The sequence below is a fragment of the Crotalus tigris genome, unplaced genomic scaffold (genome assembly GCF_016545835.1).
Source record: "Crotalus tigris isolate CLP2741 ecotype Arizona unplaced genomic scaffold, ASM1654583v1 scf7180000017663.5292952, whole genome shotgun sequence".
Classification (NCBI taxonomy): Eukaryota; Metazoa; Chordata; class Lepidosauria; order Squamata; family Viperidae; genus Crotalus; species Crotalus tigris.
In genome coordinates, this window is record NW_024096550.1 from 1,580,559 (window position 1) to 1,605,260 (window position 24,702).

The 24,702-nt window shown below is 39.3% G+C and overlaps 1 protein-coding gene across 1 annotated transcript; it reads left to right on the top strand.

Annotated features, from left to right (window-relative positions):
• The first annotated feature begins 1,259 nt into the window (after positions 1–1,259).
• Positions 1,260–14,138, top strand: LOC120304841 (lipase member N-like). Its single transcript, XM_039335840.1, has 6 exons — positions 1,260–1,305; positions 1,951–2,087; positions 5,681–5,827; positions 11,577–11,648; positions 12,674–12,739; positions 13,231–14,138. Exons 1-6 carry the CDS (start codon positions 1,260–1,262, stop codon positions 13,462–13,464), a joined length of 702 nt encoding a protein of 233 aa, XP_039191774.1. The 3' UTR covers positions 13,465–14,138.
• The last annotated feature ends 10,564 nt before the right edge of the window (positions 14,139–24,702 follow it).

The following is a 24,702-nucleotide window of genomic DNA, read 5'->3' on the forward strand; positions in this document are numbered from 1 at the left end:
TTTAGATCATAAGATAAGATAACCTTTATTGTCATTTTTTTACTGTGAGCACAACGGCACACATCAAAAATGAAATTTAGTTGCCCGCTCTCAAAGTGAAACACATATATGAAACACACCTAAAACATGTTATATACAACATATGTATAGACCAGGGGTCAGCAACCATAAACACTCAAAGAGCCACTTGGACCCATTTCCCACAGAAAAGAAAACACTGGGAGCCGTAAAACTCATGCACGTGTGCACGCACTAGGGGAGGCTTGATTGAAGAGTTTAATTAAAAAGAAATAGAGGGTGCTGTGCATGAGTTCTCTCTCTCGCTCTCTCTCTCTCTCTCTCTCTCTCTCTCTCTCTCTCTCTCTCTCTCTCTCTCTCTCTCTCTTCCTCACTCCGATCTTCTGCTCACCTGGCAAGCTGGCTTCATGCTGTTCTCCAACAAGTTGACACACATTCTTATTGGACTGGCTCTCTCCTGCCCTTCCTGCTTCCTGCAGAGACGCAGCCAAGGCAGGAGCCACACCCAATAAGCTTGTCAGCCTGTCGGAGAGCAGCGTGAAGCCTCTCTCTTTTTTACACACACACACACACAGAGAGAGAGAGAGAGAGAGAGAGAGAGAGAGAGAGAGTGAGAGAGAGAGAGAGAGAGAGAGAGAGAAGGGAAGTGCAAATGCCTCTCTCTGTCTCTGTCCCTCTCTCTCTGCAAATGGCAGAGGAGGCTGGGAGCTGCAGGAGAAGGCTCAAAGAGCCATATGCAGCTCCAGAGCCGCGGATATACATAACAAATAAATATTAAATACTGTCTTGAATATATAATGGAAGGAGGAGGCTTGAGAGTTCACAAGGTTAATGCTGTATGAAATGAAACTATGGCTGAACCTGGATGTTCTGCTGCGGATACAATAAAGATTCCTCCCAGAAGGTAACAAGGGAAACAGGTCATGAAGAGGATGTGTAGTGTCCCAGATAATCTTACGGACCTTAATCAAGCAGCACTTCTGTGCTATGTCCTGGATGGGAGGGAGGGAACTGCCAATGATCTTTTTGGCCATTCTCACCACTCTCTCCACCACCTTCCTTGTCATGTCACACTTCTGATGACATCAAAGTCAGAATGAAAAGTTGAAGTCTCCTTCCCTACCCTCATTGAATCCCGAGATGAATTCCTGAATTGAGGGTAGAAGAAGTAATACATGAATGATTCATATTATATATGAATGAGTTAAACATATATTCTATTGGCACATATGATGTCAGACATGAGAGGTTTCTATGAGGTGATACGATGGGGTTACAAAAACAATAGTGTGAAATAACAAAAAAAGCATTTATGGACATAGTTATTTTCAAGAAAGTTAATTTTATGAACCTATCTTATATTGGTCTTGTTTTCCAAAGTCTATGCTCATCTCCTGGTATCTTTTCCCAGGTTTACCAATATTCCTTGGCTTTCTACATATTTTCATGGCTGAGCTTGCACTATTTATGGTTTCCCAATTATGTAGGAAAGAAATCCAGGCAGGGAGATGTTTTTCAATAACCAATGCCTTATTTTTCTCCTCCATTTAGAAGAATATCAAGTTCAGTGAATAATCTTGAGCATTGTCTTTTAGCACAGGTCAGAGTATTATTGTGAAGTTAAAACTACCCTGTGTTCTCTCTAAAAACAATTAAAAATATGGTATAAACATATAAGCAATGGTCAATTCATAAACCTAAGCCAAGGGATTATAAACTTTGTTGACATCAACCTAGGCAGTTGATGGTTTCAACCATAAATAACTTTATAAAAAAACCTAACTGTTGTCTTTGACATATTAAATGAGGTAGTCCTATGAAGTCCACATACAGGGTTCAATGGACCTTTTTCCATTTTTGCCTGTAAATACAGAATTACTTTTCTCTGCATTTAAAATGGTGCTAAAATAAAAATGTTTTGTGTTTTCCCAGTTTATGTTGCACTTTCTGCCCTTCCACACCTGGCTGAGAAAATAAAACTGTTTTTTGCCTTGGGTCCTGCATACACATTGCAGCAAGCCATAAGTCCCATATTTCAAATAGGACGTTTTCCAGAAGTGTTAATCAAGGTATGTGCATTAAAGCTGAACCTGTTATAATAATAATAATAATAATAATAATAATAATAATAATAACAACAACAACAACAACAACAACAACAACAACAACATAACACCCCAGACTTAACAATTGTCGATAAGAAAGGCAAAAAAGTCTGGATAGTGGACGTGGCAGTGCCTGGAGACAGCAGAATAGACGAGAAAGAACTGGAGAAGATAACAAAATACAAAGACCTACAAATAGAAATAGAAAGACTGTGGCAAAAGCAAGCAAGGGTAGTACCAATAGTCATAGGCTCCTTGGGTGCAATCCCAAAACAACTGGAGCACCACTTGAACACCATTGGCATTGACAAATTCGCTATTAGTCAATTGCAAAAGGCGGCCTTACTAGGAACTGCTTCCATCCTGCGACGATATCTGTAATACCATCAAACATCCACATCTGCCTATCCCAGGTCCTGGGTAAGGACTCGATAGGTAGACAAAATGCCAAATCCAGTCTGAACATCTAGCTGACTGTGCGATGATCCATAATAAAGTTAGAAGGGACCTTGGAGGTCATCGAGTCCAACCCCCTGCTCAGGCAGGAAACCCTATACCAGTTCAGACAAATAGCTGTCCAGTCTCTTCTTAAAAACTTCCAGTGTTGGAGCATTCACCGCTTCTGGAGGCAGGTTGTTCCATTGGTTAATTGTTCTAACCATCAGGAAGTTTCTCCTTAGTTTTAAGTTGCTTCTCTCCTTGATCAGTTTTCATCCGTTGCTTCTCATCCTGCCTTCAGGCGCCTTGGAGAATAGCTTGACTCCCTTTTCTTTGTGAGCAAAGCCTTGGAAGTCTTCACTAGGGACTTGAGGTTAGGAAAGACTTTCAAGAGCAGAAATTGAGTACTTACCACTTTGCTGACATTAATAGTTTTAGATATCTTTCCACTGTTGTAATTTTATATATAATTTAAATTTCATATAATTTTAGTGTTTACATTATAATTTCATATAGGCTGTATCCTGGATCTCAATTATTAGATGCTAGTTAGGTTATTTTACAAATGTATTTTAACTCTGTCTTAAATTTTAATACAATAGAAGTAGTCCTCAACATGACCAAAATTAATCTCAAAAGACAGTTGTTAAATGAGTTTTATCCCATTTTACAACCTTTCTTACTGCAATTGTTAAGTGAATCACTGCACTACGTCAACCCTCAGCCATGTAAACTTATTGGTTGATTTCAGCTTGTTGGGAAACATGGAAGCAGGAAAGGTGGGATTCCAAAGATGCTTTTTCATGAGGCAACTGGATTGTCTTGTTTTTCTTTGAAGATGTTTCACTTCTCATCCAAGAAACTTCTCCACCTCTGACTGGATGGTGGGAAATGGAAGGATTTATATTCCATTCCCCACCATCCAGTCAGAGCTGAAGGATTTATATTCCTTCCTGGAAGGATTTATATTCCATTCCCCACCATCCAGTCAGAGCTGAAGAAGCTTCTTGGATGAGAAGTGAAACGTCTTCAAAGAAAAACAAGAAAGTCCAGTTGCCTCGTGAAAAAACATATTTGGGATAACTATGACATAGATGACTGAGAATCTCCATAGACAAGAAAGATGGGATATGATTCAAACAAATAAATAAGCAAGAATTTATTTTACTGATTATATAATAATTGGCATGGTTTGATCTACAATAACAAGTACCCATTTGTTTACAGTCTTGTCCCAAAATGTGCATTTTAATGTATGGAACTGGGACTAGAATAACACAATAATAGAATTGGAAGGGACCTTGGAGGTCTTCTAGTCCAACCACCTGCTCAAGCAAGAAACCCTGTTCCACTTCAGACAAATTGTTATCCAAACTCTTCTTAAAAACTTCTAGTGTTGGAACACCCACCACTTCAGTAGCCAAGCCATTCTGCTGATTAATTGTTCTAACTGTCAGGAAATTTCTCTTCAGTTCTAGGTTAGTTCTCTCCTTGATTAGTTTCCATCCATTGCTTCTCTTTTTGCCTTCAGAATGAGAGCCAGTTTGATATAGTGGTTAAGGCACCAAACTGGAAACAGAGATACGTGTTGTAATTTTGGCTCATGCTCAAAGACAGCTGGTAACCTTGGGCCAGTCCCTCTTTCTCAATCCTGGAAAGGAGGCAATGGCAATCCACTTGCAAAATCTTGCCAGGAAAACTGCAAGGACTTCTCCAAGTCAAAATTCACTTTAAGGAACAATAACAGAAATCACTAGAATTGCCAGCGGGAGATTCTTATCCTGGGATATGAATTCCAGACTTTGAAAGGAGATGAAAAATTTAAGAGATTTGCAAAACTGTAATGAACACTGCACTGCATTAATCTGGAGTGGGCGTATCAGGTCTTATAATACAGACCCAATACCAATCTTTAATTACCTGTACTAATAAGAAGAAAGAAAGAAGAAAGAACAACTTTCAGACCTGCCTCATTTTGGCACTCGCAGTAATATTTGTAAACTTTGCAATGCAAATTCTTCTCTGCAGTTTTTAGAAAGATACTCTGATTTTATTCTAAGATGCAGGAGCATTTGAAGGCATCAGGAGGTTAAAGTTTGTCTCCAATGTCCAGTTTTATTGTCTCATCTACTTGGGCACTAGATTCTGTTTTTGACCTCGTGCACATGATACTTCTCTTGAAATTTGCTTTTAACATGAGAAACTTTTATTTATATTAGGTTTATTTATTATAAAGACCACACAAAACTGTTTTATTATGCAAAATTAAATCCCTGTCTAGTTCTTCTGCCTTCCTATTACTATTTCTATTCTTATTTACTCTGGAATTTCTATCTTTAGGTTCTATTTATATATTTGCAGCACTGAGTTTTCTTATTGTAACTATTTCTTAGTCCTTTAAAGGAGACGTTTCCAACCTATGGTCCTCGTGCTGCATATCGTCCTAGACAGCTAGTAAAGCAGCCTCACAAAATTGTAAACTTTAAATCTTATTAAGTGCAAAAGAGCCGTGGTAGTGCAGTGGTGAGAATGCAGAATTGCAGGCTAATTCTGCTGACTGCCAGCAGTTCGATTCTTACCAGCTCCAGGTTGACTCAGCCTTCTGAGATCAGTAAAACAAGGACTCAGATTGTTGGGGGCAATATGCTGACTCTGTAAACCTCTTAGAGAGGACTGTAAAGCCTACTGTGAAACGGTATGTAAGTCTAAGTGCTATTTATATATATTAACTATATTATATATTTTATATGTTGCCCTTTTTACTCCATGAAGCCCAGGCAAGCAAAAAAGTTGGACATGTCTTTTTAAAATCTTTTCTTTTCCCTTCACCCAGGAAGTGAGTTTATTCTTCCATAATTTCTAAAATATAGAAAATTCATATTTTCTATATTTTATAGAAAATTCAATTTAAAAAAAGAAACTAAAGAGCAAATTCTTTTATAAATCAGAAAACTGGAAAAATAATTGAAATGGGAAGAATCTCAAAAACATATTTACATAGCCTGGAGCTTTTTTTTCTTAAATTAAGGATTTTAAAATCTTAAGTTTCTTACTTTGCCAGTTTGTTTAAGAAATCCATTGGAAAGATTCATAAAAAAAAGAATTCCTTGGTTTTGCAGTTCATATTTGGGAAGAAAGAAGTTGGTCTGCTGAGTCCATGCCAGAGGACAGGTCTGGCCCAACAATGTAGACAGCAACTGGTTGATGAACTCTGCAAACAAGGACTTTCTCTAATTGGTGGATTTAATCTGAAGAATTTAAATAAGGTATTTAAATGAGGTTTTTAAAAATATATTAAAGAAAATGAAGAATTTTCTAGAATGTTCTCATATAGTCAAAGATTGAAATAGTCCATAATAAAGCGTTTGCAGAACAAAATACATTTCCTAAAAGAAGTTCCCATATGATGAAAATGAGAAACACTGGCAGAAAAGTTGCAGGTTTGACAAAAGTTGCAGGTTGGACTGGCCAAGGCTTAATAAACTTGTGAAATATGATTGGAAAGAAAAAAAATATATGGGAATTGTAGTTCTTGGGCAACATCACATGGAACATGTCTTGAGTCTTCTTTAATATGGGATACCCTTGTGATCTCTTTCAGTTTCACAATTCTGTGATTCTATTAATTTAATCCTAGCCTGGAAGCTCAGTTTACATTGGGAAAGTATGGTTTTGTGAATGTGTGGAGCTTTTAATTCAGATTCTCAACAATATAGATATTTTTAACTGTTTCTGTGGCCTAAGTCTCTGGATGAAAACTGCTATGTCCTGGGCCTGCTGAATGACTCAGCAGGCTCAGGAGGCTGCAGAAGGCCCAGGCAGACCACGTGGTTGCCCGGGACCAGACAGGCTGTCTCCAGCCTTGTGAGCATGTGCAAGGTGGGAGACTAGCCTTGCATTGATAGGCTGATGCTATCCCTGCAAGGGAAGTATAAAAGAGCCAGTGCCATTTTGTTTGCTTGAGTAGAGAATTACATTCGAGTAAACAAGATCCAAGAAGATGGCCTTAAAGCTGCTACATTGCTGTGTGTCTGTGGCCAAAAGACTTTTGATATTGCAGAGAATCTTGTAGCCCCAGCACCACTGGAATCAATTCTGTATGCTGACTTAAAGAGGAGGCTGCGAGAGCACTTCGAACCCAAGCTCTCAGTAATTGCATGGAGGCACGCCTTTGAGCAGAGGGATCAGAGGCCTGGTGAGTCTGCTGTGGACTTTGTTGCTGCCATAAGACAAGCAGCTAGGCCTTGTGCATTTAAGGACCTAGAAGAGAGGCTCCGGGATTGCTTGGTTTGTGGCCTACGAAGTTGTGAGCTGCAACAGAAACTTTTTGCAAAGTAAGATGTCTCATTTCAAGATGCTTTGAGAGAGATTGCCACTGAAGAAGCAGTGGAAGGAGCTGTGAAGGCCGTGCGGCTTGCCAAGAACCTCCCAACGCCTAGCACCATCCATCACGAGTTCACTTGGGAGATTCCAGAAGAGGATTCAGAATTGGAGATAGACAGGCTTTAGCAGCAAGCAGAAAGAAGGCCTCAGGAAGGTAGACAACAGACAACCTCATTCCCTCGGTGTTTCGGGTGTGGAGGACGCCATAAGTGCTCTGACTGCCGGTTCCGCTCCGCTATCTGCCGGGCATGTGGAAGGCAAGGCCACATTGCCTCTGTCTGTTTGGGTCACCAGAAGGAATGGTCTCCAGAAGAATTGCCTCTGAAAGGTACCAAGGTCCCCAGCCAAAACAGGGTGGGCTTCTGCGCATCCCGTAGGGCCGTTTTCAAAACTGGGGTTCACAGGCCACTTAAAAAGAAGCTTCACATTGACGTGAAGTTGCAAGGGGTTCCCTTGTCAATGGAGTTGGACACAGGGTCCACTCTATCAATCATTTCCTTAGACACTTTTAAAAAGATTTGCAGCAGAAGTGGCCTATGAGTTAAACTCAGGCCTTCAAATTTAATCCTTACTGACTTCCAGAATTCCAGAGTCAGCGTGAAGGGGGAAGCCATGCTCAAGGTGCAGCGTAGGAGTTTTGAAGGGCTGCTAGATGTAGTGGTAGTTGGGGGTGATCATATGAGTCTTATTGGACTCAATTGGTTCGAGGGCCTTAGAATTCAAGTGACTGGACTTCACAATCTGCAAATGTCAGGTCTTGCAGAAGTTTGCAAGGAGTTTGCTGATGTGTTCAGTTCAGAGCTTGGCTCGTACAAGGGGCCTCCCATTGCTTTACGTTTAGACCCAGCCATCACACCCATCAGGATGAAGCCCCGAAGGGTGCCTTTTGCCCTAAAGAACAAAATAGGTGCAGAGCTGGACAAGCTGCTCCAGCAGGGCATGTTAGAACCTGTGGACTCTAGTCCATGGGAAACCCCTATAGTCACGCCACTGAAGGCCAAAGGAGAAGTCCAAATTTGTGTGGACTATAAATGTACACTTAATAAGGCATTGCAGCAGCATGCCTACCCGGTGCCTGTGGTGAGCCACTTTCTGGCCTCACTCAAGGGGGGGCAAATCTTTGCAAAGCTTGATTTGGCTCAGGCCTATCAACAGCTACCTGTTGATGAGGCAACAGCTGAGGCCCAAACAATTGTGACGCACTGGGGAGCCTTTAAGGTAAAAAGGCTGCAGTTTGGGGTTAATGTGGCCCCTGGAATATTCCAAAGTGTGATGGAGCGAACGCTCAGTGGTATTCCTGGGGTCTGTCCCTACTTTGATGACATCCTCATTGCTGGGAACTTAGCTGAAAGGCTGAGGGCTGTCTTGCTGCATTTCCGCCAACAGGGCTAAAGCTGAAGCAAGACAAATGTAAGATTAGAGTTACCTCCACTGAATTTCTGGGGTTCTGTATTGATGCTGAAGGCATCCATCCTGCTGAATCCAAGCTCAAAGCAATTCAGCAGGCCCTAAGTCCCAACTCCAAAAATGAACTTCACGCTTTTCTGGGACTGTTAAACTTCTACCATGCATTTCTACCTCACAAGGCCACAGTGGCTGAGCCGTTACACTGGTTTTTGGCTCCTTGGCAGTGAACACAAGTGCATGAAAAGAGTTTTTCAGAAGCCAAGGCCTTGCTGGCCTCAAATGCTGTGTTAGCTCATTTCAATGAGCAATTGTCTGTATGCATAGCCTGTGATGCATCCCCTTATGGGGTTGGGGCTGTGCTGAGCCACCTCAAGGGGCACAAGTCCCTGTGGGCTACTATTCCAGAACTCTCTCATCTGCAGAGCATAAGTATGCACAGATTGACAGAGAAGCCTTGGCAATAGTGCCTGGCATAAAGAAATTCCATGATTTCTTATATGGCCACCACTTCACGGTCTACACAGACCATAAGCCTCTGCTGGGCTTGTTTACAACAAACAAACAAACCCCTCACATAATATCTCCTCGAATGCTGAGATGGTCAATTTTCCTGTCAGCATATGACTTCACCCTGCTTCACAAACCAGGTAAAGAAATGGGCCATGCAGATGGCCTCAGCAGATTACCTCTACAGCAGGTAGAGGCAGATCGTGCTCCTGCTCTGCACATTCTCTCCATTCAGGAATTGCCTGAATCTCCCCTCAATGCTAGGGATGTGGCTGCAGAAACTGCCACTGATCACACGCTTACACGCATGCTTACATGCAGGATGGCCTGACACGTGTCTTGGTGCAGAATTCCAGAGTTTCTGACAAAGAAAACACAAGCTTTCCATTTTCAAGGGGTGTATCCTATGGGGTAGCAGGGTAGTCATCTCAGCCTCATTGAGGACTAGAATCTTGCTCTCTCTGCATGAGGGACATCCAGGAATAGTTCGGATGAAGGCGCTTGTGCATAGCCATCTCTGGTGGCCTGGGCTCGATAAAGAGATCGAGACCCAGGTTCATGGGTGCCAAGTGTGCCAACAGTCAAGGCCTGAAATGCCCTAGGCCCCTGTACATAGGTGGGAGGAGACACATACTCCATGGTCGAGGGTACACATCGACTACGCTGGGCCCTTTCAGGGGCAATTCTTCCTTCTCCTCGTGGACAGCTATTCCAAGTGGCTAGAGGTTGTTCCTGTCTCCTCCACTACTACTGCTAGGACCATCCAGGTGCTGAGAGGAATCTTCACCTCACATGGTCTTCCAGACGTCCTTGTCTTCGACAACGGACCCCAATTCATGTCTTCTGAGTTTCAGGCTTTTCTTCAAGCCAACTTGATCCAGCATGCCACATTTGCACCATTCCATCCAGCTTCCAACGGCCAGGCTGAGTGTATGGTGCATACTACCAAAGATGCTTTAAAGAGAATCACTCATGGCAGCTGGCATCACAGGTTAGCTGACTTTCTTCCTTGCCACCACACCACACCTTGTACTGCCACTGGGAAGAGCCCAGCTGAACTCTGCTTGGGTCACAGACTCATTACCAAACTGGACAGGTTGCACCCAGACCGGGTGACTTCACAGGTGTCACAGCCGCCTGTGACTACAGGTGGGTGATCCGGTTTGGGCAAGGAACTATGGACCTGGACATCTCGGGGTGACCGCAGTGGTATGCAAGGTCTCTGGGCCACTGTCATACAAAGTGGCCTTGGACGATGGTCATGTGTTAAGGCAGCACATCGATCAACTACGCTGTAGGCTTCCCAGCAACACTTCCACCCCTGGCTCTGCTCTTGGGGGGGAGGAAGACCACGATTATGATCGTGGACCACAGTCTCTCTGCGAAAGTGGGGATACACTGGCTCCAGAAGGGGGTTCTGCCTACGAGGAGGCTCCTGACTCGGGCACTGGGTCTATGGATTTGGCCAGTCAACCTGCACTACAGGCTTCTCCATCTGCTGGTCTTGGGCTCATGGGACAGTGCTCCCAAGAGGGGTCCATTGTGGACTTGAGGAATTCCACCCCACCAAAGAACTCTGGTCTGGGGTGACAGGTGCCAGCCAGTCGGTACGATGGAGGGTGGCCGGATTCAAGGGGGCATCTACGTTCTGGTCTGCCAAGCCTGGCAGGTGAGCTCATAGACCAGATGCCCACAATAGCTTTAAGAAGATCAGAGCGAGCAAGGGGTCCCCCCAAGCATTTATAAGACTATGTAAGGTTCTTGTCAATTCCAGGACAGGCCTAATAGTCTTGTGAAAAAATAGAATGTATATAAGGGAGGCTTAATAGTTCTCTTGAACTCAGGGCACACTCATAGTTGGGGTGTTTTGTTTGATAGTATTAAACAATATGTGGTATTCGTATAAATATGAGAAATGTAATGACTGGGTCTGCCTGCTTGCAGGCATAACTGTGTTTAGAAATAACAACATGCTTAATTGAACACATGTATGCTGCTATAAAACAGTAAGTATTCACTTATTGTTTTATCCATGAGGGGGGAGGGGTGTCATGTCCTGGGCCTGCTGAATGACTCAGCAGGCTCAGGAGGCTGCAGGAGGCCCGGGCAGACCAGTGGTTGCCCGGGACCAGACAGGCTGTCTCCAGCCTTGTGAGCATGTGCAAGGTGGGAGACTAGCCTTGTATTGATAGGCTGATGCTGTCCCTGCAAGGGAAGTATAAAAGAGCCAGTGCCATTTTGTTTGTTATTCTGTTCTGTTTGTGATCTCAATAAAGAAGTTGTGTTTGTTACTCCTGCCTCGCTTCAATGTCTCTGATTCTAAAACAGAAAAAAACAAAATTAAAAAATGATGCCAATGCTGCTTATTGTTCTTTGATGTGACATACTGTGTAACATTGTTTTGATGCTCCTTCTGTCTTTAAAACATATTGTATTCAAACACTGAAAGATACAGTAAATAGAAACTTTCTGGATTATTTATGATAATTTATCACAATCATATTTCATCTGGATATCTATTTCTCCCTCCTTCTCCTTCTCCTTCTCCTTCCTTCCCCTCCCTTTCTCCCTCCCTCCCTCCCTTTGACTGTTGTGGGAAACTACTGTTATTAGCTCAAGATTAGCCTAGATGTTTCTCACCTTTTACACAGGTACAGTTCACAGACGACTTTTGCAGATTAAAACTCTTCTAAACAGTCTTTTATTTACTGTTTCTAGAGCCGTTCTGATGTGTATATTTCACATTTCCCAGATTATACTTCTGTGAAAAATGTAGTCCACTTGAGCCAGGTAAGACTCATTTTGATGATTTAATTCAACAGACACTCTCATCTTTTAATAAAAAACATTCCCATGGTCAGGTAAAAATAAAGTTGTCTGTTGAGAACCACAATAAGAATAAGAAAGAAAAACAAGGTAAGTAAATAATTAGGACAAATGCTGGTTAAATCAGTTCAGCAAATTCTTAATAGAATCTCAGGCCTTCTTCCAAAAGGCTGTTAGTTAAGAAAAGAAATACTTGAACATAGATTTTTTTATCATTTATATTTTATTGTGTTTTATTAATCTAAGTGATTGCTAGTCCATATACGATATGGCATATGCTAAATAATAAACATATTTTGTCTAATCCAAAGGTGCCACATTGATTTTTAAGTTATCTTGAGCATCAAAGATAGATGAGGAGGGGGCGACTGCAAGATCAATATCTTGGCCAGTGATGCATGTAAAAAAAGGGGAAAGAGGCAGGGATTTAACCTTTTTGACCCACCCATCTAACCCATAGATATCCTTGGATGCATGTGGCTTATGTGTCAAAGTCTGTACAAATATGGTTTTCTTATGATAACTACTTGGAAATGTTTTTTTTTAAATAAAACTTCAGAAAGGTCTTTGACTGTGTATAAAGTTTTGGGTCAGCCATTCCAGAAAGCTTTGGAGTGAATTCATTGGTCATTTTGTAGTTAGGAAAGTAGAATTTATGAATTGATTTGTAAGATAGAAGATCTATGAAAAAATGCCAGCCATTTTAACATAAACAAAATGGCTGACAGTGTTGTATTTAGATTGAAGATCTTTACATACAGTAACATCCAGTTCTGGCTGTTTTTTTGTTGGCTGTATGACAGTAAGTAACTTCATGGAAGTTATAGAACAGTGAGTTATTTTGATGTCTTCTCATTGAGGTTAACTCCCCTTAGATGGTAATGAAATATGACTGGATCATTTTGGTCTTTACACTTTATTATTGCTTTTATAACACAGAGAAAAATATAGTTACTTATGTCTCTGTTGTGTTTTCTTTCTTATTCCAGTTAATGAAAAGTGGACTTTTCAGATATTTTGACTATGGTTCGAAGAATATAGACATGTATAACCAGGTAGGTTGTGCTGGATTTTGACAGTTCTTTAATGTAGGATTTTCTGGATTTTTCCATGGGAAAGAAGACAAATAATGAACATTTGACTCCTAAATCTAATATAATGATTACTTTCTGCCAAGCCGCCAGATTACTCTGTAAAATACCTTTATCCTGGGTAGCTAAAAATAAAGTATAAGTAATTGAAAGTATTTTTGATTTGAAAACTTTCCATTGTTTTGCAAAATTCCAGTAAGTAAAAAATGCCTGCTATTTTGAGGAGCATCTGCTACATTTGTCTGAGTTTTTGCATTTTGGTACAATCTATAGCAAAACAAGGAATGCACTGAAACAATCTATGACACTACTCCGATTCAGAATTTCTTTGGCTTCCTCTGGATACTTTTTGCATGGAAAAAGTCCTGTGGTGGAATTCCCAATCATTATATTGAATTTTGCTCTAAAAGAATTTCTAGTGCCATTTCTTTTCTCATGATTTTTCCTTTCCTCAGACAATTCCACCATTCTACAAGATAGAAGCCATCACTGTGCCAGTTGCCATGTGGAGTGGAGGACAAGATTGGATTTGCCAGCCGATGGAAATTGCACAATTACGCTCTCAAACTACTAATCTTGTTTATAATAAGGAGTTCCCTGATTGGACTCACTGGGATTTTATTTGGGGCATTGATGCTCACCAACATGCATACAAGGAAATCCTTGGCCTAATGGAGAAATATCTATGAAGCCACCTGGAATTAAAATTCCATTGTCCTCATTATGCCTGTGGTAGTGCTAGACACTTAAGTGTTTTTTGTTTCCTGAGTTTATGCTGACTGTCTTTATTATTCAATTGATTTATGTTCAAATTTGCTTATCCTTCCATTTTATTTATGAATCATTGTGTGTTTCTTTCCTACTGAAGATTTAAGTTTATATCCTACTGATTTATAAACAATGTAACATCCTAGATGGGTTATAGGCAGGTCTGTAAGTTTTCTTAAATAAATCTGATCTGAACACTGGCATAATGTTAGCATCATTTATCTGCCTACTGGATAGTAAGATAATAGAAAGATTCTCATAATACAGTATACATGCTAGGTTCCCTCTCCCAAATGATGTAACAGCATATTCTAGATCATCTTAAATATTCTGCTTCATGTGAAGTATTCTTGTCTAAGCATAATCTCATAGTCTCAGGAGGTAGCACTTACTTGAGTATTTCCGGGTCTCGAAGTTTGGAGGGTAGACTCTTAAGGTTATATGCAGACTGAGAAGTCAAAAATATCTCAGAAGAAGACAGTGGCAGATTTCTTCTCAATTGCTGTCAGGACTGTATATAGGTCATGATCAAATAGCCAATCACAAAAGTGTATCAAAGTCTGCCATACAACATTCATTAAAAAAAATCACAATTCAGATCACACTATTTTGACTGTTTACCATAGCCTATGAGGTCACCCAATGCTACCAAGAAAAATCTATATACATATCCATATCATCACAATAATAGTTGCACTTTTAAATTTTTAAAAATCTATCCTTGATCAGTTCAGCCAGTTTATGGCACACAATTTCTCTGATGAAATCATTTCCCAGATAGCTTGTTTGTGCTTCTCCATGGACTGTCCCAACATATGTGCAGGTCCATACTTGTTATATCAGAATCCATTCCATATTGTAGATTTGTCTTTCAATCTTTACAGAGTGAGAGAATCAGACATTGGGAATATTCTTGTGAAGAATATGAGATCCTTACAGAAGATGGCTATTACCTAAGTGTGAACAGAATTCCAGGAGGTAAAACAAAAGCAGAAACAAAAAATATGGGGTCTGAGTACTTCCTGGGAACAAGATAGGGCAGTGGAGTAGTGTATCCTTCCTTTATTCACATCCCCCCCCCCTATGTGTATCATGCAGAAAGAGGTGTATCACAAACCTCCTTGTATCTACTATAGTTTTTGGCAAGTTCTAATTCTGTGCATGGTATAAGAATCATTTTTTTTTCAGGCCAAAAATCTGCTCTACTATTAATGCATGGTTTAGGTATGGAAGGTAGTGTCAAATTTACTCCACCAAAGCCTGAGCTTCATATTAGCAGATGCTGGATATGATGTGTGGACTAGAAACAGCAGAGGAAACTTCTGGTCTAGAAGACACAAGCACTTTGTGGTTAACAAAACAGAATTTTGAAATTTCAGGTTAGTATTTAAAATGTAGCATTAGAATCACTTCCTCTTAACTGGACTGTATATTGGGTTACATGTCAAGAGTTCTCTGATGAACAAAATGAGGTGATGCCTCTTCAGGGTTAGGATGAATGAGAGTCTTGGGGATCACAGTCATAGACTTGGGATGGAATGAGAACTGAGTGCTTTTCCTAGCATAGAAAGAGCCTTAGAGGTAGAGCAAATCTACATCGCTTCCTTACCATATTCTACCACTCTGTATTAAAGAATGCAGACAAGTAAGGCTGTAGAAACTAATACCTCATGATAAGGGTTGGTAAAAGCTGGATTACACAAACTGATTGTTTAACCAATTAATCAATTCAACTCTCAGTTAAAGAATCTACTGATAGATATATCAGTAGATATATCAGAGTTGTAAGGTGACCGACTTTTTTACAATGAGAAGGACAGAAATAAATTGAAGAAAAAAATATCGTAAATAAAAGAAACATTTTATTCATTGCAACAATAATACAGAATACACTATAATATGATAAATGCATAATAAAAACATTTGTAACAATAACATTTTATATTGTAATTATGCTTATATGCCTATTAATTATTATTTAAATGAGTACTTTTCCATTGAATGAATATTTTTGTCATTGTATCATCTTCTAACAATATATTGGAAATATCTGGACAAGAAATATCCTTCATATTGAATTTTATGGCAAGTGCTGCAGCTAGAATATCAACATTCAGTCTTGATTTCTCACTTTTCCAAAAATCATTAGCAATTGAAAAAACCCTTTCAACTGCTGCATTAGTTCCAGGGCAGCACAATGTAAATTGAACAAGAATAAATAAATTTTCACATGGAATATGTTCATTTTTGAAATGGCTAAATATTTCCACCCATCTTTTATCATTTCAACATGTTTATTTTCCCATTGTATTAATTTTTCAGAATTAAAAAATATATTCAGTCTTCTAATTTCTTCAAAGAGACAATTGTCATCTATTTTAATGTCTGGCATTTCTTTAGATAAAAACTCAACACTCAACAACACAACATTCAATATCTGTCCAATATACTTGCGATGAAGTCAAAAAATACCATTGAAAACTGTTATTTCCTGTGATGTTTGTTTCAGACCATTCTTCGATATATTGAAAACATGTTTGGTAAAAATTCTGCACTTCTTTCATAAACTTTTCCGTTATGCCCGGATTTGATTCCTCTAAGTCTGACAATTTTCTTTTTATAACTAAAGGAAGAAATTTTTTTTCAAATCGAGTTTTATATTGAAGGATAAAGTCATTCAAAATAAGACTAACTTCTGTAGCTGAAATGTGTTCATCTTCAATCTTCTGAATCGTTTTGTGAAAAATAGATGCGTGATTATGTACAAAATACATTAATATCTCAGATATTTCATTACTGAAAAACAATTCCAGGATTTTAGGACATTTGTCTAAACTTAAAAAATATGAACGGAGAGGCTCAAATAATTGTAGAACACACTCTATAGCAGGTGTTAGAGCAAGCCATCTAACGTTTGAATATCCTAAAAGTTTTTTGTATTGAACATTCGCTTCTTCACAAAATTGTTTTAAAGTAGCCACACGAACTGTAAAACGACTAAAATACAAATAAATTGTAGCTATTATTACTTCTACATCAATTGGCATGGCACATGATGCTGTGTTGATTGCATTTGACAAAATATGTGCATTACAACCTATTCCTAGTATTTTCTTTTGGAGGAAATCTTGTAATTTTACATACACATTATTCACCCCTTTGCGTCTTCGCCCACCAAAATTTGTGTTTGTATTATCAGCTGTTAGTGCAACAACTTTGGATTCCAAATTGTTTTCATTTATTATTCTGTGTAGATGGTTTGACAAAATTTCAGCAGTTTCGCCCTCAATGGATTCTAAATTTAAAATTTTTACTTGAATGCCCTTGGTAACATTAAAATATCTTACTAGTATTGGATACAATTTAGTTTCATTATGATTGGATGCATCAGATAAAACCGTTACAAATGCTGTAGTTTCCAAGTCTTCTGTAAGTATTTTGTCACAGTAATTTTTAAATACTGATTTAATAATAGCCTCACATTTTGTCCTGGCGCATGAAAATTTACCATCGTGAAACTTTTTCAATAATTTAGTTGTACAATCTGTTGGAATATTCATGAACAGGAAGAGTCATGTGGTAACTCAGTCAGCCAATGAGAAGAAAGGGCTACTGAATCTGTGCAAAAGGTATTGAGTTAGGAGCTGGATTTCCAGTCTCAAGTTTTTGTCGCTGGTCTGTCTCTGTAAGAACTCTTCATTAAGCTATGTTGCTGTAAAGAAGAATGGTATTGTAAATATTTTTATATAAATATAAAGTTATTTGAATCAGCTAAATGCAGTCAACTGTGAGAGCTTCTGATTTATTTTTTCACCAATAGAGAAATTAAAATTCTCTAACAGGTTATGGGCCCAGAGCTTACTAAGGACTGCATTGTAATTTAAAGCTGGAAGAAATTGCCTGTGTTTAGAAAGTTTAAGAACAAGGCAGAATTAGCAAAATGGCTACAATGGAATTTAAAGAAAGCTGTGTGCCTCGTTTGGGCCAGAAGAATTACATTGTGTGGGCTGCAAAAATGGAATGTTTGCTGAAAGCAAAAGAGCTGTGGTAAAATTGTTGAAAATCCACCACAAGTATTTGCAGCTGCAGATCAGAAAAGCCATGATCAAGCAATGGCTTATCTCATCTTGAATTTAGATGATGCACAATTTCTAAATGTTGCAAATTTAAAGACTGCAAAGGAGATTTGGTTGAAGTTAAGAGCTGTGCACGTGAATGTTTCTGCATGCAATATAGTGCAATTGTCAAGAAAACTTTACAGGGCCTGTTTGCAACCAGGTGAATCTGTGGAACAGCATTTAAATAAAATGCAAAGTTTATTTTTGGACTTAGAACAACGTGGGATTAAATTCCCTGAGTCCCAGAAGGTTTTATTGGTGTTGAACAGTTTAGATAAAACCTGGGATACAGGTTCTACGATATTTGAATGCAAAGAAGAGCAAGACTTAAATTTTGAGGCTATAAAGGCATGTTTGCTTAATGAAGAAGAAAAACGCCATTTTAGAAGCAGCCACGAGGAGGAGAAATTCCTGAGAAGGGGGTCCAGACTGCAAGTCTCCAGAGAAGAAGAAACAAGCAGATCGGACCCGGACCAAATTCCAACAAAGGAGAGATTTTGCAAGCAGAGAGCTGCTCAGTGGGAAAAGACTTGCTACATTTGTGGAGCAAACAACCATCTGCAAAGAAACTGTTTGCAGAGGAACAATTTGCAGAAAAAGACATTTGTGCAAGGAAAAAGGACTGTTTTGCAAAAGGAACATTTCGGTGTTGTAAATGTTTGCAATAGCAACAACAGAGACAAGTGACTAATTAATAGTGGGGCAAGTCAAACAATTGTTAATGACTCTGAATTATTTTGCAGGTTTGTTTCAGTAGCACAACTAGGTGTGGCTTTGGCAAAAGGCCAGATAAGACACAGATGTACAAGTCCTTACACAGCAGCAGAGAATGGTGTAGCTGAAAGAAGGAATGGTGTTTTGCAAACAATGAAAGATTCATTATTGGAGGATTCTGGTATGAGCAGGACATATTGGGGAGAAGCCATATTGACTGCCAATTATATAATTAACAGGCTGTGAAGTTCCTCCATTAATAATACTCCATATGCCATTCTATATGGGAGAAAGCCATCACTGGCACATTTGAGAATTTTTGGAAGTACTGCATGGGTACATATTCCAAAAGCAATCAGAAGAAAGGGACAGCAAAGGTAAGAATGCTCAGGTTTGTGGGCTATGAGCCAGGGTCAAAAGGATATCGCTTTAGTGATGGAAGTAAAAGAGTTGTAATTTCAAGGTCTGCTAATTTTGCAGAACAAAATTGGGACAGAATTAATGCAAATTCTGGGTATGTCTCACTTAATGACGGTGATCTGTTTAGTGACAATAACTCATCTAATGATGAAAAAATCATTATTGAAGATGTCATTGTTCAGGGAGGAGAGGCTGAACAAGATATGAAGCCAGAAGGACTTGAGTCACAGGAGCAGTTAATATCACGTAAGTCAGAGTGATATAATAAAGGAATTCCACCTGACAGGTATTCTGCCAGCAAGGTAAAGGTTTGCAATGTGTGGTATAAACCAAGAAGTTATAAAGAGGTGTTGGCATTACCAAAAGCTGAACAGGAAAGATGGAAGGAGGCCATGGATAAAGAGATGAAATCCAGGGAGACCATGAAGTATTTAAATCAGTGACTTTGCCATAGGGAACCAAAGCTGTGGGTTGTAAGTGGGTATATAAGAAAAAGGTATTGCCAAATAATGATGTACAGTATAAGGCCAGGTTAGTGGCACAAGGTTTTTCACGATTAAAGAATGTATTAAGTTAATAGGTCTGATGTCTCTTCCTGTCGTGAAGGGAGGAGTGTTGGAATATTCATGAACAGGAAGAGTCAAAGAATTTGCTGATAAATTAGGAAAGAAATTTGAATTAAAGAATTTGGGAGAAATAAAAATTATCTTGGTGTAGAAATACAGAAAAATGAAAAATGTGGTAACTCAGTCAGCCAATGGGAAGAAAGTGCTACTGAGTCTGTGCAAAAGGAGTATTGAGTTAGGAGCTGGACTTCCAGTCTCAAAGTTTTGTCTCTGATCTGTCTCTGTAAGAAGTCTTCATTAAGCTATGTTGCTGTAAAGAAGAATGGTATTGTAAATATTTTTATATAAATATAAAGTTATTTGAATCAGCTAAATGCGGTCAACTGTGAGAGCTTCTGATTTATTTTTTCACCAATAGAGAAATTAAAATTCTCTAACACAATCCATACTACGAAAACTTTGATTGTGAATTATGGTATGAAATGCAAATATTCCCTCCATTGCAGCTAACTGTTTTTCATCTTCAGAATAACTTGAAGTTTTAAAAAAACTTGTTACTTTACAACTGGAAGCAGATGCATCTGATGATTGCTTATGTTTCTTGGTGGTCAAGTGTTTCATAATAGCTGCTCTGCCCCCAACTGCAATACAAAATTCTCTGCTGCAAATATTATAGAAAACAATGTTATCCTTCTTTGATTTGAGGAATGGAAATTCCTTATTCAATTTATTGTTGAAATGGCATTTCCTCTTTTTTGATTTTTCCATCCCTAAATGAAATTTAAAATTAAAAATAAAATATAGAGCTACAAGAATAATGCAAGCACATTCATTATGAATAAATAAAATTAATTATTAAAACTGAAACAATAACATAAGTGAATAAACTTGTAAATAAAATTATACATATTTGAAAATTATTAAATAGATAATGAATTAATAAAATGTGAATTATTGTGCTCACCTGTGTGTGATTGAATATTCACTGAGAAAGAAGTGAGTCTAAGGCATGCATGTGTGCTGTGTCGTGTTTTGGTAAGAAGTAAACAAAGCCACTTGTGCACAGCGCACTCTTGTGCGCGGCGCACTCTCTCAAAACAATTCTCCTGTGTGGAGTTCATGCATCTCATAATTGCGTCTTGCCGCATTGTACCGAACCTTGACGAATCATCATGTCAAATACAAATATGTCACATCACATGCAACAGATCGGCTCGGCATTGATTGAATACGGAGATTTACAGATTAGTCTTCAAATATCAAAAAGGAGGACATGTAGGAGGACACTTTTCGAGAGAGGACAGAACTTACAAAAGAAGGACGATTGGTCACCTTAAGATTCGTCAAAATCAAGGCCTGCAGGCCAAGTCAGAAGGATCAACATCACAAGATCCCATGGTGCCTGGCAGCAGCCACAGCCTGCCGGCACCTTGACTGCCCATCATCTGGTGCACCCTGAGATCCCACAGCACATGCAACACAAGTGGGTTTGAGCGCTGCGGCCACCAGACCAGCCTTCCAAGCAGCATGTGGAGGCAGAGGCGTGGGGAGAAGGCATGTGATCTGGCCCATCAGACATGCTGGGCAGCTGTGCATCCACCCATCCCACCAAGCCTTGGCAGGCTCGGGCAAGCAAAGATGTATGGTGAGTCCGAGTGCCATGGCCGCTGGGCTGGCCCTGCAACCAGCAGGTGGAGGCAGAGATATGGAGGGGAGGCACATGATCCAGCCTGTCAGATGCTCTGGGTAGCCAGCCGGCCTCTGACCCCATCCCAGCTGTGGCAGGCAGGGGTAGCCCAGATGGTCACTGTCACCACCACACCACAGCCCCTGCCCATTTGGCCTCCACCATCCAACTTCATCCTCCAGCTCTATTGCACATGTGGGATGAGCCTCCCACCCATCACTGCACCACTGACAGCAAACAGGAAGAGCGGGGAGCTCCCTGTCCTTAAGAGGCAACCAGGACTCCCCTCCCTCTCTCCCGGAGCTGCCCCATGTGTGGGCTGGATCGTGGGGTCCCTGTTATCTAAAGATCTTTGTCCTAGTGTAAGTATAACACCATGTACCTTTCAAATATTACTGTCAGACATTTTGTTTATGGTAAAAGGCCCAGTGTTGGGCTTGTTTTTCATAAACAGATATTTTCTTATAAATCAACTCATCATTTCCAGTTTCCTAGCTATAAAGAAGCCAATGGAAAAAATCTAGGTTTTCACTTCAAGGCATCCTGATCTGACTGTCTCAGTTGTTTATACATAGTTGTTCACACTCTTATAATATTTAGCCTTGGTGTTGCTATATGTTAGGCATGCAAGATGTTCTTTTTGAAAGTTTATTTTAAAAAAATGTTTTCAGGTAGCCATAATGAGAAAATCATACTTGCATAGGCCTTGGCCTTTAAATCACATGCATTCAGGGACTTCTCCATAATAAGATAAGTGAATCAAAAAAGTCCATCAGCCGGATTGCTCTTTTTTTTACATGCATCACTGGCCAGGACTTTGATCATGCACTTGTCCCTTCCTCATCTGCCTATGGTACTTGAGCTAACTTTAAAATAAATGTGGCAGCTATATGTAAAAAACAAACAAACGTTCACCTTAGGATTAGACTAAATGTGTTTAGTGTAACCACATTTTCTTTCCTAAGAACCTTTTAGAAGAAAAATTGAGATGTGCAATAATGTTGAGAGATTCTTTCCATCATTAAGCAAATGCTATGTTTAATAAGACTACTGAACTAATTTAACCAGTATTTGTCCTACTTGTCTTTTTAAATTTTATTCTCATTGTGGTTTAGAACAGGTTAACATGATTAGTTTTAATTGGCCTTGGAAACGATTTTATTAAAGCCTGAAAATAAAAGACTGTTTAGAACGATTTCATTGCAAAAGGAGCTAGGGTACTGGGTGAGAAGGATCTAGGCAACTTAAATGGACTCCAGAAGATAGTAGAGGACAGGAAGGCCTGGAGGAACGTTGTCCATGGGGTCACAATGGGTCAGACACAACTCCGCAACTAACAACAACAACAAGCTTCTCCAAATCTATTTTTCTACATTAAATACCAGATACTTTGAAGTCCACACATCTTAATGTTGCCAAGATTGTGAAATCCTAATTTAAACTCTATCAATAAATATTTAGCAAATAAATAGGCTTCAAGAATTAGTTTCTACATATGTGGTTGGAAAGACTGTTAGAGCAAGATGCAAGAGAGAGTGTACTCTAGTGTATTGCTAGTGAAATGTTTTGCTATTACACAGAACAAGTTGGACCCAGTTATCTTTGACTTTGCATTTCTCTGTAACCAATCATATTAGAATAGAACAGAACAGAACAGAACAGAATAACTTTATTGTCACTTTGAATGTACACTAATCAGCATACATTATAATGAAATTATCTGTAATTTCTTGTTGCTAATTAACAGTGTAATTTATTATTCCTAGGTCTTACCCTTGGAATATTGCTGAATATGTCCATGTATGAGGGGTCCTTGGTGCTCTCTGAGATTGTTTGTTGTCTTGCAGAAATTTCATTACCCAAATGTCTTCAAGAAAACAGCCAAGCTCAACCCTGAGCTACAAATATTCTTGTTTACCATGTCCATCTTCTTTACCCACCTCTCTTTTATTGTATGATGATGACGATGATTCTGTTACTTTGTATGTATACTGAAAACTTCTCAACCAGAGACAAATTCCTTGTGTGTCTAATAATGTAGAACTGGGTTAACATTACTGACAATTCCCATGGATCCAAAATAAAGTTAGGAAGGAAATTATGAATAGCACACTTCAAGCCTTGGACAGATGCTGTAATGGCATGGGACAATGAATTCCCTGACAGTAACGAACATTCAGATCCAAATGTTCAACCTCCTTGAATAGCAGAGATGAATGTCTCACTCTTGCTTTACACAGATTAGGGAAGTATTGCTCATCAGGACTCCAAATGGCTCAAGCTAATTACATCAATTTGCTGATCTTCTTCAACAGAGGCCAATCCCAGATAGAACAATTTGTCCTTGGCATTTTTATGGGAGAGATTTAATAAAGTTCTCAAAGGTAGTCAAAACTGCTCCTGTGATGGCACTGACAATATAAAGTAACACAATCAGATTAGAATGAGTTGAGTTTTTGATGTCTGTGCTTTGGACAAAATGGATATTAAGCATCTCATAGCTTCCTGAAGGACCGTAAGCTGTTTGAGGAAAAAAAAGAGGTAATATTTCATTGAACTGGAGAAACTGTTAAATCAGTGCTTAGCAATATTTCTTATTTTGGATTTTACTTCTAAAGTAATATCCTTGTAAGTTTCAGATTATGCAATTTATAATTCTGCTATTTCTTGTTTTAGGAACTTGTCAGGAATGCTTTTGCCAGAGTAGCTTCTGCTTTTCTAATCTGATCAAACCACTTTAAATCAAATTTATATTTATTGTAATCACTAAATCACAGAAATAAATGACAGGGAGCCTTCAGTAGGGAGGCAAAAGATGAGAATAGAAAGGTTAGCGTAAATGATAGAAGATGAATATTGATCTATAATCTTAACTAAATGAGCATTTAAAGATAAAAAACTTCATTTAACAACTAATAAAGGGATAAAATTAAAATGGCAGAATATATATGCAAGACAGAAATTTTAACTAAAAGAAAAAATGTAACTTAAAATATGAGCAGTATTGCCTCATAAAAAGATCAGTCCTATTTTAGTGCTTAGAGCAGACATGTCAAACTCACGACGTCACGTAATGTCACGCAATGTATCGGGACTGTTTTGCCATTGCCGGCAATGGGGTGGGTGTGGCTTCCGCATGACACATCCAGCCCGTGGGCTGGCAGTTTGACACCCCTGGCTTAGAGCAAGACATAAGTAACAGATGATAATCAAGAAGATCCAGCTGCTTTCAGTTACTAAATACCTTATTGTACATGCAGGTGTTCAGGATCTGGCTATGCCACGGGTTTATCTGGGGATGGAATCACCAGAAAATATTGTGAGGTGGTAAATCCTGTAGTGTTATTGAAAAGCTTGGTAATTAGAGTACTGAGGGGTTCCTTGTGAGAGAAGGACACCCTCAATAGATTTTTTTTCTACCCTGACTTTCCCCAAGATGGCATTCTGAGTGATTAGGTGATCTAGTTCTCCTGCTGACAAACAGCTAATTTTGCTGCCAAAGCAGGCTCTGCTCAGGAATGTCCCAAGACAACACACAGATGACCATGGACCCACCTGAATAGAGGAATGTTGAAAATTGCAATTTCCGGAAGGAATGACTAGAAAATTGGGTCTCCATCCTTCCTCTCAGATGTTAATTTTTTAAAAGAATGC

What these genes read in the sequence shown, in the direction of transcription:
- LOC120304841 (XM_039335840.1), top strand. Translation starts at nt 1,260, where the DNA reads ATGAGAGGTTTCTATGAGGTGATACGATGGGGTTACAAAAACAATA. An exon ending in TTCCAGAAGTGTTAATCAAG is followed by an intron (nt 2,088 to 5,680) that starts GTATGTGCATTA and finishes TTGGTTTTGCAG; the next exon opens with TTCATATTTGGGAAGAAAGA. An exon ending in ATCTGAAGAATTTAAATAAG is followed by an intron (nt 5,828 to 11,576) that starts GTATTTAAATGA and finishes TACTGTTTCTAG; the next exon opens with AGCCGTTCTGATGTGTATAT.